At 47.0% G+C, this 17,157-nt stretch overlaps 1 protein-coding gene across 2 annotated transcripts in view; it reads left to right on the top strand.

Moving 5' to 3' along the window:
• FRMD1 (FERM domain containing 1) overlaps nucleotides 1-17,157 on the top strand; it is a 46,082-nt gene that overhangs the window by 23,672 nt on the left and 5,253 nt on the right. For both annotated transcript variants that reach the window (XM_064158443.1, XM_064158442.1), the window contains exons 4-12: nucleotides 5,773-5,852; nucleotides 7,443-7,519; nucleotides 10,133-10,319; nucleotides 12,768-12,923; nucleotides 14,710-14,775; nucleotides 14,988-15,056; nucleotides 15,238-15,412; nucleotides 16,555-16,890; nucleotides 17,012-17,140. In XM_064158443.1, the coding sequence (XP_064014513.1) occupies nucleotides 5,773-5,852; nucleotides 7,443-7,519; nucleotides 10,133-10,319; nucleotides 12,768-12,923; nucleotides 14,710-14,775; nucleotides 14,988-15,056; nucleotides 15,238-15,412; nucleotides 16,555-16,890; nucleotides 17,012-17,140 (1,275 nt within the window). The remainder of the gene's footprint in view (nucleotides 1-5,772; nucleotides 5,853-7,442; nucleotides 7,520-10,132; nucleotides 10,320-12,767; nucleotides 12,924-14,709; nucleotides 14,776-14,987; nucleotides 15,057-15,237; nucleotides 15,413-16,554; nucleotides 16,891-17,011; nucleotides 17,141-17,157) is intronic.

The raw sequence follows: 17,157 nt of genomic DNA, 5'->3' as shown, positions 1-17,157 counted from the left end.
GTGTATACAGCAACACAGTTCAGGCTTCTAAACCAAAACTGATTGTCATCAGACAACAGCCAGGCCTCTTTTGTTTTTACAGCCCAGATCCTTGCAATCCTGAATCTCTGGCTTCTCCTTTCTAGGAATGAACTTTGCATGACACAAACAGATGGAAGCCTTCAATTGGGAAGAAGCAAGCCTGCAGCTCCTATAGCCTGCCAGTCTCTTTGTACCCTCTTACCAGGCTGTTACACTGGCTCTTTAACAAAGCCAAATCTCTTTACTTCAGCTCTCCTTCCTCAAGGATCATTGGTCAGTTATTACAGCTGTGGCTGCTCACCGTGTCAGGTCCATGCCAACTAGTCCTCCTTACTTGTATGCTTAGCCAAAGAGCTTGATGGCTAACTCTCCAAGACCACTCTGTCTCCAGTAAACTCTTCTGTGCCAATATCTTCCAGTACTGAAGTTCATGGACAGAATACACTACCATGTTATTTCTGTGTCTTGTGGGTATCTGTTATAGCAAAGGGTCTCTTAAGAAAACAGGTAAGAATAAGAGTTCTCCAAAATACCTACAGATTATTTATGCACCCCAGTCCTTCCCCACTGCCCCTTCACCTGGAGTGGCAGCCAGGAAGAAAGGGACTTGGGTGTACTGGTAGATAGTAGTCTGAACATGAGGCAGCAGTGTGCCTAGGTAGCAACAAAAGCAAATAGCATCCTGGCCTGGATCAGGAACAGTGTGGCCAGTAGGACAAGGGAGGTTATTCTTCCCCTGTACTCAGCACTGGTCAGGCCACACCTTGAGTACTGTGTCCAGTTCTGGGCTCATCAATTCAAGAGAGATGTTCAGGTACTGGAACGTGTCCAGAGAAGGGTGACAAAGCTGCTGAGAGGCCTGGAACACAGCCCTGTGAGGAGAGGCTGAGGGAGCTAGGGGTGTGCAGCCTGGGGTAGAGGAGGCCACAAGAAGGTGACCTGGGAGCCTTCTCTTCTCCAGACTGAACACCCCAACTCTTTCAGTCTGTCCTCATAGGAGAAGTGCTCCAGCCCTCTGAGCATCCTTGTGACCCTTCTCTGGACATGCATCTTGCAGCATCCAAGAGAAATTAAGCACTATAGCCAGGGACAGTTGTTTTTCCCTACTCTTGAGGCAGAAAATGCTGGTTACGTGGAAGTTCAGCTTTGCACTAATTAGTATTTTATCTGAGCCCTCATCTTCTGGACTATCTAAACAGCTGCAATACTAAAGTATACTTGACTCAACTGAAGGAGTTAAGAGGTCATTCCTAGCTGCAAATGAGACCTGAACTCTGCCTCTTGGCAGGACAGGACTGACTTCTGTGGAATTTCTCAGTACTCCTAACCCAAAATGTGCACAGGAGGAGAACAGGCTTATTACCATGGCTCAACATTTCTGCAGGGAGCTTTAAAAGAAAAAATAATTGGGAGGCACTGGTTAGTGCTAAGTAATGGGTTTTAGAGTAACAATGGCTCAGAATTGGTTTGACCTTGTATTACAGGCATCATTTTCCATTCTTCTTTTCCTTGCCCTATAAATAAAGCCTATTGTAAGTCGACATCAGTCACTGGAACTATGTCACTTTTTTTTTCTGACTAGAAACCTGCTTGAATGTTTGCATTTCAGATGACTGTTTACTTTGAAGTGAGATTTTTACAGCATAAACTTCCCACTTCATTTGAGGGCTCTTGAAAACTGAAATTGGGGCAATGTGTAAAATGTGCTACTGCAAGCCAGCTGGCTGTCCAGATGCATTTCTTGGGATTTCAGCACGGTACACTGGTGTGTTGTGCTAGGTATGGTATCTGTACACACCTACATGAGGTAACCTTTTAAGGGAAGCTGATAGAATTCATTTTTGAGCTCAGTGACAGTGCTGAGATAAGATCCATGAACCCAGTGTCAGTAGCTGTATGCAGGAAGGCTGCACTTCTGCATGCAGATTCTTAGTATCTCTTCTGAGGCCAAAGATGCAGTGACCTGCTGACTACTCACGTCCATTTGAATCCATGGATTGGAGACATCTTTCCCTGGAAAGGTGTCTTGTCTGTGCATTTCTATACTGTCTGGGCTAGTTTGAGCCTAGCTGGGATATTTTAGTGAGAGGAATTAGATTCTAGGCTGTGAAAAGGAAACAATGGTGATGTCTGCTGCTCTCATAGGCTTGCTGAGATGTATGAAAACAAGAACACAAACAAATACAGAGGTTGCTCTCTGGCTTTGGGCTGCACTTCTCTCTCTAACCTGCCATCTGTCTAATCCTTCTGCTTCCTAACACCTGTGGCCAATCCTCCAAACTCACCTTGAACGTAAGGCAAAGTCTGGGATAAGGTAGAGGGATAGGAAGAAGGTGGAAGGGTGGTTGGGATCCCCCCTCCTGGGGACTCAGATTTCTGGGAGGGCTGTTGTGTTTCTGTATTACTCTTTAACTTGTCTATTTCTGTCTATAGCTGTATTTATTGTAAGTACCTGCTTGTATATTGTGCTAAGCTGTAAATAGAAAGCTCCATTCTTTAATTTCCAGCTTGGCCAAGTCTAGGCTGGGTGATTTTTCTTAAGTGGTTGGGGGGTGGGTAACACCCAAACCATCACACTGTCCCTTACAGAACTGCTCTGAATTGCTGCAGTTTGGTGCCCTCATCTCTCTTACAGACACTCATTTTCAAACCAGAGAGTTTTTTAGCACCTGGTGAAGTATCTTTTGTCACTAATCCAGTTTAAGGAAAAAACAAACAAAACCCCACCAAAACAACTCACACAGGGCTGGGGAGGGAGATACCTCTTTGTTTTTTGTAGATGGAAGCTTATACTGAAGGTTGACATTCCAGCAATATTAACTTCATTAAGGCAAGAATGCAACACTGCATTCTTGCAGAGGAGGGAGGAAGGGGAATGTGCTGGGCTGGGGAGGAGTGAGAACCCCAAGGAGAGCTGATACATCAGGATGTCTGTCCTCTTTCAGCCTGGCTTATTCTGAGGGGTTATACACGTGATCATGACCTGGAGTCCTCATACTTAACCCTCCTAGGGTCATCTCTCTAACCTCTGTAGCACAAAAGATGTAGAAGGGCTGTGTGGTGTAGGTAGTAAATGGCTTTACTAAGTAGAATGGCTCTGCCATAATTTGCAGCTTCTGCTCCCAGTATATCTGTGTGTGATGGAATGGTTTGGGTATATTGCCACACTTGCTGTTGTCATTTTTACCTCATGGCTGAGGGATGATCTATTTCCTTTGGAGGCCTCTGAGTAGGGGATCATTCCTGAGCAAGAAGGGAAAACTGATCCCGCAGGTCATTACAGCCATGCAGATTCCCTACTAAGCCCTATGAGCAGAGGCTGAGGGGGCTGGGGGTGTTTAGCCTGGAGAAGAGGAGGCTCAGGGGTGACCTCATTGCTGTCTACAACTACCTGAAGGGAGGCTGTAGCCAGGTGGGGGTTGGTTTCTTCTCCCAGGCAAGCAGCATCAGAACAAGGGGACACAGTCTCAAGTTGTGCTGGGGGAGGTCTAGGCTGGATGTTAGGTGGAAATTGTTGGCAGAGAGAGTGATTGGCATTGGAATGGGCTGCCCAGGGAGGTGATGGAGTCACTGTCCCTGGAGGTCTTCAAGAAAAGCCTGGCTGAGGCACTTATTGCCATGGTCTAGTTGCTTGTCTAGGGCTGGGTGCTAGGCTGGACTGGATAATCTTGGAGGTCTTTTCCAACCTGGTTGGTTCTATTCTATGGCAGCTAAATGCTGTTGTGCTGGTAGAACCAGTGTAGGCTTTACCCAACATTACTGTGCTGTCTGGAGCAGTTCCAGTCCAGCTGTGGGAGCCTATAGTGGAGTGACAACAGTGGGCTTGGGGAGGAACAAAGTGCTGTGCTCATATAGTCCCACTCCTGTCACTTATTGTGCAATTGCTTCCTAAATGAGCTTCTATTTACTTTTTAACAAAGCTTTACAGTGAGATGCTTATCAGCTTGGCAGCTGACAAGGGACAGAGACAAGTCCAAGAGATGGGCCAAACCCATCTCTCTTGCTGACTAGAACTTCTGCCAGCCTTTTCAAGGCAGCGTTATCTGATCTCAATGGACTTAGAGAAGCAAGAGTTAGGGCCACTATCACCCCTCAGCCACCCTATCTAACTGGCATAAGTGAAGAGGTAGGCACAAGATGCAGTATCTGTGGTGCTAAAACCTCTTCCTCCTGTCAAAATGACAAAACAACTTCTCTATCACCACATGTGCTATGGCACTTGAAGTCCCACCACTAAAACTTCCAGGGTTCCTATAAAGCACTTTCAATAGCAGTGTTAAATACTGTATTGTATATGTATGTGACATGTCAAACAATGTGGTAAATAGAAGTGTAAATAGATCAAAACTACAGCTGTAAGCAGTACAATACAGGAAAGACTACATAGAGAAGCAGGACTTTTCCCAGGACTGTTCCCTTTGAGTTCAGCGTTAATGACATTTTACACAAGGCTTTCTGTGTGTGGTGTGTGGACCAATTCTGGATAGCACCAGATGTGATTTCTCTCACTTGAGAGCTGGTGTTAGAGGGCTGTTTTGCTTGCTTGTGTTTTAAAAGCTTGCAAGGGAAGTATTTGCTGTGTTGGCTCCTGTAAGGGACTGGCATGCTCCGGGAGGATGGGTCTGAGGTGGCTCAGAGCTCCCTTGAATGCCTGTTGTAACACTGGCCTCTGCCAGTCCTTCATCTGCTGTACAGACATGAGAGCAGGCTCTCATTTGGTTGCAAATCTCCATCAGAAAAAAGATCACCTCAAAAAGCCAAAGCTTAGAAGTCTGAGCTGGTCTCACAGAAGATTTTGTGAGGGACTTTTTGTCCCCCACTCTCGTTTTTTAACCCCTGTTCCTCTTATGTCTAAGAAACAAGCTCTTCAACTTGGCACTTAGGTCATCTGTCAAAACACCTTCCTGGGCAAGAGCAGTGAGTAGAGGGACTGGTCAGGTGAATCAGCTCAGCTGGCATTGCTGCTGAAGCCTGAAACTCTCATCAAGTCTTTCTCTTCAAGAGGCTTTGAGAAGACTCAGGGAAAAAACTTTCATTGGATGAGTTGTTTGGATTTGATAATTGGTAAGCAGTGTCACAGAACGTTGCCTTTGAAAGCAGCACAAAACTCTTCTAAGAGGACGGTCTGTTCAGACTGGCTCTTGTTCACCTTCTCCTGGGTGGAGAACTAGTCCTGATCCTTTGAGGCAGGTCAGATTTCCATACATTCATCTTTTTGCTGTGTGAAAGAAAGAAGTTGGGTGTGAGCAGGAGATGCGAGACCTTCTGAGGAGGGCGTTTGGATTTTGTCCTTCTTCCCTTTCTTACACAGAGGATAAAATCTGTCAAATACCTGACTCTGGCCACCTGCTTATGCTACATTGGACCATGCTGCCACGTGATGGCAGAGGAGAAGTTTGGGTTGAACTTACTTGTTTAATAGTAGAAAACTGAAGCAGCTAAACTGATAGTGCAATTAGCTTGGGAAGATATAGTGTCCCTTCTGTAAGTGGCTTCTTGTTTATAAAGCAAGAACTCTGTGTTTTGGCAAAGGTGCCAGGAAACTTCAGCTCAGAATCTGTCAGATCAAGACATCACTGACCTCCCCTGCATGCTGCCTAGAGAAGCATGTCCAACTAAGAGACTCAGTGCCCTCTGTTTTCCCTGCCCTGTCTATTCCATGGTCAGCTTTAAGCGTATTGCTTAGAAGTCATCTGAGTATTTAATGAATAAGAACTGCTAATTCTTTAAATGCTTTTTCCTCTCTTTCAGATAATGAATATGTTTTTATAGACCTGGAGCAGAAGCTCAGCAAATACTTCTCAAAGGAATGGAAGAAAGAGACCACCAAAGTAAGGCAGATGTTAACTTTTGGAGGCTACTGCTTTGTTAGTGGACTACACAGAGAATTAAAGCTCTTAAACCAAAGGCCATGAAACGTTTCTTGAAGGTGGTTGGCAGAATGCTGTTAGGTAGCAAGATGCAAGGACTTGCACATGGCTGTGCAATTAATAAAAATACCTAAATCAGGCCCTTGCACAACTTTACTTGAGCAGCAGTTACTGCTGGCTGAGGTTGCTTGCTTAGCTGCTGCAGGAGTGGAGAAGGTCAAGACATAGTGGTCAATCTCGCTTTTGACCTTAGCTGAGCCTGTGAAGAGTCTGGAGAATCCTCACTGCAATTCTGAGGCAGAACAGCCTAAAATGACCTGTTGTGACTTGAAGCTGGTATGGAGGGGGCTGGAGCTGTGACATTTCTAGAATGCATGTAAAAGAGCAGTGGAGTGAGAGGACCCTTAGTTCAAGGTTAGCCAGACCTGTCCAGGGAGGAAAAAGCACAAAGTAAAGACGAGCCTACATAATTGTTTGGCGCTGGTCATTCAGACCATATAATGCCTGTTTGTGTGTCTCATGATTAGAGGAGCAGCAGTCAAGAACAAAGTGCAGTATGCAATTACATTCAGATTAATTAGCTTATTACGTTTGACCAACCTGATAGCCTTTTCTGAGGACATAAGGAGGTGTACAGATGATGGCAGGGCAGTAGCTTTATCTTCATTCCAGGCAAGCATTTGACACTCTGTCCCACAGCATCCTTGCAGCTAAATTGAGGCAGTGTGGTTTGGATGATCAGGTAGTGAGGTGGATTGGGAACTGCTGTCTCCTCCCTTCTCCCCTCTTTCTTCTGTTTCAACAAGCCCATGAGTCTGAAAGGTAGGCTGTAGTTAAAACAACAACAGACCTCTTGCTGGCTTTCTTCTAAGAGAGCTCTTTGGCGTGAAGCAGACATCAATGTCTCCGTTTGGTCTGGCTGCAGGGAGGGATGAGTAGCTAACCATGAGCCCTCCCCCAGCAGAAGGCGAGCAGGCAGTGCCAGGCTGGTGCGCCTGAGCCTGGGGCAGTGAGTGCTGAGCGCAGCAGCAGCGCGGAGCATGTGTCCCTGCAGAAGGCTGTGCTGGCAGTGCAGGGAAAGCTGGCTACTCCTAGGCGTGCCCTGGAAGCGCTGCCACCCTGCCAGCACACCGTGCCAGCACATCATGCCACCCTGCTGCTCAGCCCCATGCTGTGAGGCAGGCTGTGTTAAGTTTTGCTGTGCTCAGCTCAGTGTTTCCCTGCGCTGCCAGGTGCTGAGCTAGGTAACTCTGGGCCAGGCTGGGCGTCCCCAGGCTACACTGGGACTCCTTTATATCTGCTCATCTCCCCTCATCCCAGATCTTCTCCCCTCCCTAGGATGTTTTGCCATTCAGCCTAAATGCGTTAGGATGCTTTGTTGTTGTAAGCCTTCAAGACAGTCAGATCTGCCCTAAAACTTGCCAAGAGCTAAGATTAGAAAATGAAAAGCAGTATGGGAAGCAAGCTTAGGAGGAGAGAAGGTTACCAGGCAGTAGAACAGGAAGTTTGGATGCTGAACAGTAGTTAACTCATCTTCTTTCTCTGCTCTAGGGAACGGAGAAATTCAGCCCTCCTTTTGTTGCATTCTTCAGGGTCCAATACTATGTAGAAAATGGAAGAGTAATAAGGTAAGTTATTCCCTTCTGTGGTAGTTACTGTCTTTTGAATTGCTCACTGTGTTCTTAAAAGGCAAGAAAAATAATGTTTGTTAACCTCATCTCTGTGAGCTCATGGAAATAAGCATGAAAAATCCTTTTCTTTTTTCTCCCTAAATTGTTAAGACCTTGACAGACATCTTCATCCTATACCATGAATGTTTTCCTTGAATCAATTCAGTGTTCAGTTTTGGGCTTCCCAGTTTATGAGGGACAGGGATCTGCTGGAGAGGGTCCAGCAGAGGGCTATGAGGATGATGAGGGGACTGGAGGGCATGCCTTATGAGGAGAGGCTGAGGGACCTGGGGCTTTTTAGTCTGGAGGAGAGAAGACTTAGAGGGGAGTTGATAAATGTTTATAAGTATCTGAGGGCTGGCCAGGAGGATGTGGGACAGGCTCTGCTCCCTGTGATAGGACAAGGAGCAATGGGTGTAAATTGCAGCAAAAGAGGTTCTGCCTCAACACAAAGGGGAACTTCTTTACTGTAAGGGTCGCAGAGCACTGGAACAGGCTCCCCAGAGAGGTTGTGAGGTCTCCTTTTCTGGAGACTTTCAAGACCTGTCTGGATGTGTTCCTCTGATCTATGCTAGATTGTGTGGTCCTGCTCTGGCAGGGGGATTGGACTCGATGATCTCCTTGGGTCCCTTCCAACCCCTAACATCCTGTGAGCCTGTGACTCGTACTCCTTACCCTTAAGAAAATTGTGACTGCTTTTCCATCTGTGTTTAGAGAGCAGGTTGAATGACAGCAGCATCAAAATACAATCAGCGCTCTTCTGCTTGCATCTTTTGGTTGTATGAAAAGCATCAGATGAATGTACCAAAACAACTGTACTCCAGTGCACATGCTAATGCTTCTGGATGGTTGGGGTTTTTTTGGTATCTGAGTAGTGCTCTGTGCAGTCTGCTCCTGGAAATTGACTTCTGTAAATGGATGAAAGAATTTACTTCATAAGCTACAGTTTTGCATTTGCAGTCCATTCACATAGGAGATGAGCTGCACTCAAAACACCACCACCCCCCTCACCCACGGTACAGAACAAAGGATGAGGTAGTTAAAAGTGAACAACTGACAGAGTTAATTTGCATCAGCACTTCTGGTATGATTGTGACCCCAGGGCAAGCCAAGAGCTGGGATCATTTGGGTGGATTAAAATCTTTACCAGATTTTTGGCATTTGTTCTCATCTTGAATAAAGCTTGGTGGATTTTGGGTTGGTTTTGTTTTTTTTTTTTTTTGGCAGTTTGTGGGTTATTTTGTTTGTTTGTTTTCTTGGGTTTTGGAGTTCTTTGGGTTGGGTTTTTTTGTTATTGTTTGTTTATGCATTTATTTTCTCTCTGTCGTCTTTCATTCTGGGTACAGAGAAATTGTTCTTCTGGAGTATCTTTGGGCGTTAAGTGGTTTTTATTTAGTTTTGCTTTTAGGTACTAAGAGAGGCTAAGAGGAGACTCAGGGGTGGCCTCATTGCTGTCTACATCTCCCTGATGGGAGGCTCTAGCCAGGTGAGGGTTGGTCTCTTCTTCCAGGCAACCAGCAACAGAACAAGGGGACACAGTCTCAAGTTGTGGTGGGGGAGGTCTAGGCTGGATGTTAGGAGGAAGTTGTTGCCAGAGAGAGTGATTGGCATTGGAATGGGCTGCCCAGGGAGGTGGTGGAGTCACCATCCCTGGAGGTGTTGAAGAAAAGCCTGGCTGAGGCACTTAGTGCCATGGTCTAATTGATTGTCTACGGCTGGGTGCTAGGTTGGACTGGATGACATTGGAGGTCTCTTCCAACCTGGTTGATTCTATGATTCTCCTACTCCTAATGTTTTAGCATCACAAGCAACTTTTCTTGTGCTGGTAACTTAACTGGGGAGGTCTGTGGAAGAGGTAGTTCCACAGCCCCTTCAAACTGTACACACATACTTCTGTGTGCAGACTGTGGTGTCCAGCACTTCATCTCTACATACATAGCAGCAGCCTGCTTCCTGTGAGTCCTTACAGCAGGACTGTGTGGGTTATCAGCGCTATGCAACAGTTGCATCTTATCAGACTATCCCTGTTCAGCAGCTTGAGGAAGAAGACAAAAACAAGCCCAAAGCTCCTGTGTCTTTTGATCTACCTTGCAGGGAATTAGTTGTTGAAAAGTACCTTGAGCCTAGGGCAAGGTGAAATGAAAAAGCAGTGCCAGGTTTAAAGGGGAAAGGAGGACAGGTATGCAAGAAACAGGTCTGCAACTCCCTCAGGGGAGTTGATTCTCCCGACTCTCCTGCTTCTTTCCAGAGAAACAGAAGTGCTTGATGTAGCCAAGTCTCCAAAACAGGTGTGACGTGATTTCTCTTTCATCTGCCTTCTGCCAAACTTGTTAGATCTCAAGCTTCTCAAGACAGAAGCTACTGTTTTCCATGTTTGTTCAACACTTCGTGGGAGAAGATCTTCATCTTGGCTTGCTGCTCCATTCACACATAACTGTTATCAGGGTGGCGCTGGCATACATCAGGGATGTCACAGTTTAATTCCTTCTCTCAGAAGGGAGATGTGTTTGAGGGGGCTTGACTGAGACTGAATTGTCATACTCAAGTAAATTTGCCTTTTGTGTCTTGCAGTGATAAGGTGGCACGGCAGCTCTACTACTGCCACCTTAAAGAACGAGTACTTATGTCTCGGTGCAACCACAAAGAAGAAATCTACTTCTTGCTGGCTGCCTACAGCTTGCAGGCAGACTTGGGCAACTACAGGGAGAAAGTCCATGCTGGCAAATACTTTGAACCTCAGGCTTATTTCCCACAATGGGTAAGTTTTGGAGGCTCTTACTGTCAACAGATTGCACACACAGCAGGAGCTATGTCAAAGTAGTACCTAATTGCAGCCGTGCAACTTCCCCAACTTCTACTACAGTGGTCAGGCAGAGTGGTAGAGTTCACTCCGAGTTTCCCTCAGGAGATATCTCCTCTCTTTCCAAAGGATGGAGGTGCCCATTCCTGCTGGGCTCGCTCATCATAAAGTGGGTGATATGTGTGTGTATTCTCCTTTGGTGAGGGAATGTGATGGCAAAGTAACAACTCCATCAGTGTAGCTGTCTTAGTTTAATTCTTCTATGGCTTAAAGGATTGTTTGCAGTGGTGCATAAGGAAGATCTGCACAACCTAAGCTCCACAGAAAACCCCAGGGCTGCAAAACCAAAGTCTATTGTCCACTATTGTTAGCTCTGCAATGCTTACCTCTGGGATGGATAGGCCTAAACCCTAGCAGTACTGCTGTGCAGTGCCTCTGGATCAATTTCAGTAAGAGAAAAGGGAAGGGCCTGGAAATGGGTTTTCATGTTTCTTGACACATGGGCCTGTGCCCTTCATGTCTTACAAACATCTTAGAAACACAAGATTTGCTTTAGTTATCAAAGGCAAATTAGCTCAGACTCTATCAGGCCTGGTTACCTACAGAGAGATCTCTTGCAGTGGATTTTCAAAAAACTGAGTGATAAACATTTTAGTGCCCATAAAAATACAGAGGGAAGCTAGCTAGCTAGCTTGGATGCAGATGCATCCCTGTAACATCTCATGATGGCTGCCCATGTCCCATGGGATGTGGACAGACCCTTCTCTGAAACCTGATTTAGTTCTAGACCCCCCTGCTCTGCTATGACAGTTTATGCCTTAGGTTAGCTGCCAAAACCCCCAGGTGCCTCTGGTAGTTAACTGCTTGTCTCTAGACAAATTGCATCTTCCCTGAAAGGTGCCACTGTCACCTGCTTTGGGGAGAAGACTCAGAGCAATGACAGTGACTACACTGAGGCTGCAAAGCTGGGTGAGTCTCCTTTATGCGTGAGTTCCAGCCTGCCTGCCTTGTTGTGCAGAAATTCACCTTTCTTCCAGATGAGGCCTTCATCCCATGCTGTTCCTTGCTATGGGGCACCTGGCAGGAGGTCACTAACAAAGGGCTGGAGAAGATGTCTCATGCATGCTGTTTCTGGCTTAGTCTAACCAAAGAATGTTTTTCCTCTGGCAAGCGTTGCAAAGGCCAAGGCAAAGTGTGGCTCACCTGCACTAAGCCACAACTCCAAACAAATACATAGATGATTTATTACATCATTAAAGAAAGCAAAACCTGGCATGAGGATGCTTCTCTCCCTGCCCACAGGGGAGATACTGAATAATGTGCTCCTTCAATGTGAGCTGTTCCTCCAACACGTGTTTGAGATCACTTGGCTGAGGGCTGCCCCAAGCCCTGTGCTGTTGTAGAAAGGCAGTGCTGCCCCAAGGTGATCAGGCCAGCTTTGAACCGTGGAGCTGGCTTGGCTTTCTGCTGATGCTGTGCTGCTGACAGCATAAATGTCCTCCACTGAGCCCAGCCTTTCATTGTGGGAGGGCAACTTACGTGGCAAGACATGTAGAGGAGGGCAGAGGTGTTACCAAACAGGGTAAATAACGGTCTCAGTGTAAAATGGAAGTAGGAACTGGGATGTGATGAAGGGTCTTATTGTTTTGAGTCAGGGCAGGTTGTTCTGCTAGGGTGTTCTCAGGTACCAAGTGGAATCTGGTTTTCAACGCCCTCAGCAGTGGGGGATTTTGTGAACTGAATTCAGCTGCTGCTTGTAGCCTCAAAGAGGCCAGTCTGACATGGGATGTGGATAGGATGCCCTATAGCCTTGTATGGAGTGGAAACACTGGCAAGCATGGGAACTGGGTGCTGCATTTGCAGGGCAGGAACAAAAGACCCAGTGTGAGTGCTTCTGCTGCTTAGCAAAGCCACGTGCCTGCCAACCACTCCCAGCAGATAAAAGGTATCCTGAGATAGTGTAATCCACCCCTTTGAGGATGGAAATGCTGAATCGAGCTAATGGTGTAGTTTCTGGTCTTAAAAGGACCACCTAGCATTTCTGCAGTGTTTGGAAATGTTGATGTTGATTGGGTTGGTATGCAGAGCAGTATTTGTTATCTGCCCATAAGCATTTATAGATGCTAAGACTTAGGAAGACTGATTCCAGTACTTCAAACTGACAAGAGCTGGCCTGTAGTCTTAGTCTGTTACAGTTTTGTCATCTAGGATCTGTTTGGAGACATTGGTGTTATCTGGGTTACTTTAAATGCTTATCCTTTAGGGAGGTAGAGGTGAATCTGGACTAACATCTTGAGGGACCACATGAACCTCCTCCTCCACTTCCACCCTCTGCTTTTGATTACAGAGGCCTCCCATGGGGATTGCTGAAGAATTGCTGACCCGTTTGTTTTCCTTGTTGTTTAGATAATTGCAAAGAGGGGGAGTGACTACATCTTGAAACATGCCCCAGAGATGCATCGAGAACAGCAAGGGCTGAGTGCTAAGGATGCAGTGCTGAAGTTCATTAAGGAGTCCTGCTTGCTGGAAGATGTGCCAGTTCACTTCTACAGGCTGCAGAAGGTTTAAACTGAGAACTTCTTATTTTAAACTGTAATTCAGTGCACTATTGCACTTAGAATCATAGAATCAACCAGGTTGGAAGAGACCTCCAAGATCATCCAGTCCACCCTATCCCCCAGCCCTATCTAGTCAACTAGACCATGGCACTAAGTGCCTCATCCAGTCTTTTCTTGAAGACCTCCAGGGATGGTGCCTCCACCACCTCCCTGGGCAGCCCATTCATCTGTGTCCTTTGACCAGGTGGAGCAGTTCTAGTTAGTGGAGAAAAGAAGTTCCCATTTGGCCTCTAGTCTAGGCTTAGTTTCAGTTCCTTGCAAACCATAGGTGCTTCCTCTTCCTCTCCTTTGTCCTCTGTGCTTTGATTCTAATGCTCTTAATGATGCAGACATAAGAGGGTTGATTAGACTTGAATGCTGTAAGAAGTGTACCTGGCAGGACATGATACAATTTCTGTCCAAAAGCACCAGGGCTGTGAAATTGATTGCTCTTAATATCCAAAATCCTGTCTGACTTGAACTTACATTTCATGCATTGCTAACTCCATGTCTTTGATCCACCATGTGCTGCTCTTCCTGTTTTGTGACACAGTTACCTCATCTCACGATGAGATAACCTCCTCTTAAGTGACATCTGGATCATAGAGCTCTTGGTCAAGCGCACAGGGGTGCTAGATGAAGCTGCTCTGAGATTTCAGAAGTGGCCAATTATGTTATACAACCACGTCATGGCTACTACTAAATTGGGAACTCTGAGAGGAAGCACAGCACTGAGCCTTGCATCTCTCCTCCAGACTAATGCTGCTTTACAAAGCTGATTGCCCTTAGGAAACATTTCTTAGTGACTTGAAACCGGAGATGTGGATGGTACTAGGAGCATAGGGTGAGGTAATGTGGTGACATAAAGCTTGCATCTTGGCAAGCCAGATAAGAGGTAGGTTTTAATGTAAAGTTTGAGCTCTGTGAGTCTATAAATTTTCACTCCAAATTTTCTTCATCCTGTTTCTCCTAGTAAGAAAAGTTAAGTGTTCAGTTCTCTCTGCCATGCCAGAAGACACTGAAAGAACAAGCTTGATATTTTCTGATTTGCAAGCAAAGGAATCTCATTAGAGACAGAGTGCATCTCAAGATAGGGTATGTCTTGCGTGACACCGAGTATGTCAATAGAAGACATACTCTTTCTTGAGACATACTATATCTTTTCTTTATGCAGCATGAAGGCAGTGTTCCAGCACATCTGAAAACATTTAAACCCACCTGCTGCCAACACTGAAATCAAAAGATTAGAAGGAATGTCTCTAACTCTGGCCTCTGATTAGCTCCCTCCTGGCCAAAGGACGCCTAAGCTTCAGCAAGTCCCTGAATGAGAACGGCAATGCAGAGACAAGGAGGAGACAGATGTCCTTTCTGTTTTGTGCTGTCACTTGGAGAGGGACAGTGGTGCATGTATGTGGGGACAGCAGAGACAGCATGTGGCGGGATGAGAGGTTACAGGGGACCTCTGAGAGCAGTAACTGTTCATGCCCTCAAGTCGCTGAAGCTACAGGATTCCCTGTCCAGGGTAGCTAGGGCAATTGCTGGTGAAATGCTTGAGTTCAGCATGAAGGGATTTTAGGTGTAGGTATTTCAAGGGTCAACAAGGCAAGGTGCACTTTACAAACACAATAAAACCCAAATGAGCTAATGGCATCTGCCTGATGAGTCCTGCTACCTCTCGCTCAGTAGAAGCCAGAACAAGAGTGTGGTCTTTGTAGATTAACCTTTGACTCCAGACTCTTCTGTTCTCTTAGGATAAGAAGGAAGATCGCCCAACGGTTATCCTGGGTCTGACCCTGAGAGGAATGCACATCTATCAGGTAACAAACTGCCATGAAAGCCTTCTGGTGTAGCATTAACTCTGCCCAGCTTCCCAGTCCTCCCCCTCACTGCAGCTCCTTTGCCTCCTCTGCATGCGAGTGCCAGGCTCTGCATATCTCACATTCTTGGCTGTTTGCACGTTCTTTTGCGCAGGGCGGCCTCCGCCCTGTCCCTGCCAGTCCCCAGTCATTCCCAGTTTGATGTCTTGCAGGAGGTGAATCACGTTCGCCAGCTCCTCTACGACTTTCCCTGGTCACACATCGGGAAGCTGGCATTTCTGGTGAGTGTGGTGGAACAGAGGCTACCCGACAGTGAGCTGCCAGCCTGGGAGCTCGCAGAACTGTTGAGCTGCCCACATAGCCATCTCAAGTCTTGTTGCTTCTGTGCACAAGACCACAGCTCTCTGTGGCAGCTGAAACATGCTTTTGCTCATTTCACTGGCATGTTTCCTCTTCATGCAGGGGAAAAAATTTGAGATCCAGCCAGATGGCTTACCCTCAGCACGGAAACTAGTTTACTACACGGGCTGCCCCTTCAGGTCACGGCACTTGCTGCAGCTCCTCAGCAACAGCCATCGTCTGTTTCTGAATATCCAGCCAGTGTTGAAGCAGATCCAAAAACTGGAGGAGGCTGAAGGTATGTGATGGAAGAGCAGGTGACTTTGTTAAGGGGAAGAGTATAACATGTGAGGCTCTACTGTTACTTCATGGTGGCTGTTCTCCATCCTAAATAATAGAATTTCTCCCTTATCAGGAAGCTTATAAGGGAAATGATGGTGTTAACTAGGTTTCAAGTCCATTTTTGGGAAGTATTGATTGTTCATTGCTGTCTACAGCTCCCTGAAGGGAGGCTGCAGCCAGGTGGGGGTTGGTCTCTTCTGCCAGGCAAGCAGCAACAAAACAAGGGGACACAGTCTCAAGTTGTGCCAGGGGAGGTCTAGGCTGGATGTTAGGAGGAAGTTGTTGTCAGAGAGAGTGATTGGCATTGGAATGGGCTGCCCAGGGAGGTGGTGGATTCGCTGTCCCTGGAGCTGTTGAAGAACAGACTGGCTGAGGCACTTAGTGCCATGGTCTGGTTGATTGTCTAGGGCTGGGTGCTAGGTTGGACTGGGTGATCTTGGAGGTCACAGACACCCTACCCTAGAGCAGGCTGGCCACATCCTCATCCAGCCTGGCCTTAAACACCTCCAGAGACAGGGCCTCAACCACCTCCCTGGGCAACCCAGTTCAGAGTCTCACCACTCTCACGCTGAACAACTTCCTCCTCCTGTCCAGGCTGAACCCACCCACCTCCAGCTTTGCTCCATTCCCCCTAGTCCTGTCACTCCCTAATATCCTGAAAAGTCCCTCCCCAGCTTCTTTGTAGGCCCCCTTCAGATACTGAAAGGCCATAATATGGTCATCTGGAAGCCTCCTCTTCTCCAGACTGTCAATGCAGTCTGTTTTTAAGGACTGGGCACTTAGATTAGCTAAGTAATTCCTTTTTCTTGATCTTCCCTTCATTCTGGAAGTTTCTGATTTCTGTATCATAACTGCCTCTGCTTGTCTGTTCCAATTCAGGAGATGCTTGCACGTGTGACTAATTCTTTCACAACCACCTAGGCAGCCCAGTGCCTGTTGAGCAAACTGAATACAAAGCTGCTCCTGAGCTTGTTCAGTGGCTGCATCCTGTTTCTGAATTGTTGGGCTGTACCAGTCCCAGGAGTTACTGATTATTTTTGCTGCCCTTCCATCGGTGCCGGTTAAAGCTCCCCTGGGCTTCTCTCGTCTTTTCCTCAGAGAAGAAGCGTTACCGCGAGTCCTATATCAGTGACACTCTAGACATGGACCTGGACCCGTGCGACAAGAACTCGCGTGGCAGCGGGAGCAGCGGCGGCAGCCGGAGGCACAACCGCCTCTCGCGCCAGTCCACGGGGAGCCACGGCAGCTCCCACACGTCGGGCATCGAGGCCGACTCCAGGCACCGGGTGTCCGTGGAAATGTCAGTGGATGAGCCCTTCGGCATTGACAGAGTGCACAGGCAAGAGAAATCCTGCAGCTCGACCATCAGCTACGGCAGCTCTGGCATTGAGAGCGGCAGCAAAGGGAGGGCTGAAGATGACTCTCAGGATGACGGTAAAGAATTGGGAAAGGTGGAGCAATTCCTAAGCTCGCTCTTTCCTTGTCCTGTAGGAGAATGGAGAGTAAAAGAACGTGAAGTGTAATGATAACCCTTCTGCTGCTCTCTTCCTCCTAGAGCTTGAGCTGGCAGTAGATGAGCCAGAGGAGGTGCCAGTAAATGAGCCCTTAGAGGAAAAGCAGTTAGAGGAGGCCACTGTGGGAGAATCTGTTGAATCTCTTCCTCTAGATGCTGCTAGCTGCCAAGGTGAGATGGCTTTCTGC

Source organism: Pogoniulus pusillus, chromosome 18, assembly GCF_015220805.1.
Source record: "Pogoniulus pusillus isolate bPogPus1 chromosome 18, bPogPus1.pri, whole genome shotgun sequence".
NCBI lineage: Eukaryota > Metazoa > Chordata > Aves > Piciformes > Lybiidae > Pogoniulus > Pogoniulus pusillus.
This window is presented reverse-complemented; position numbering and strand designations above follow the sequence as displayed.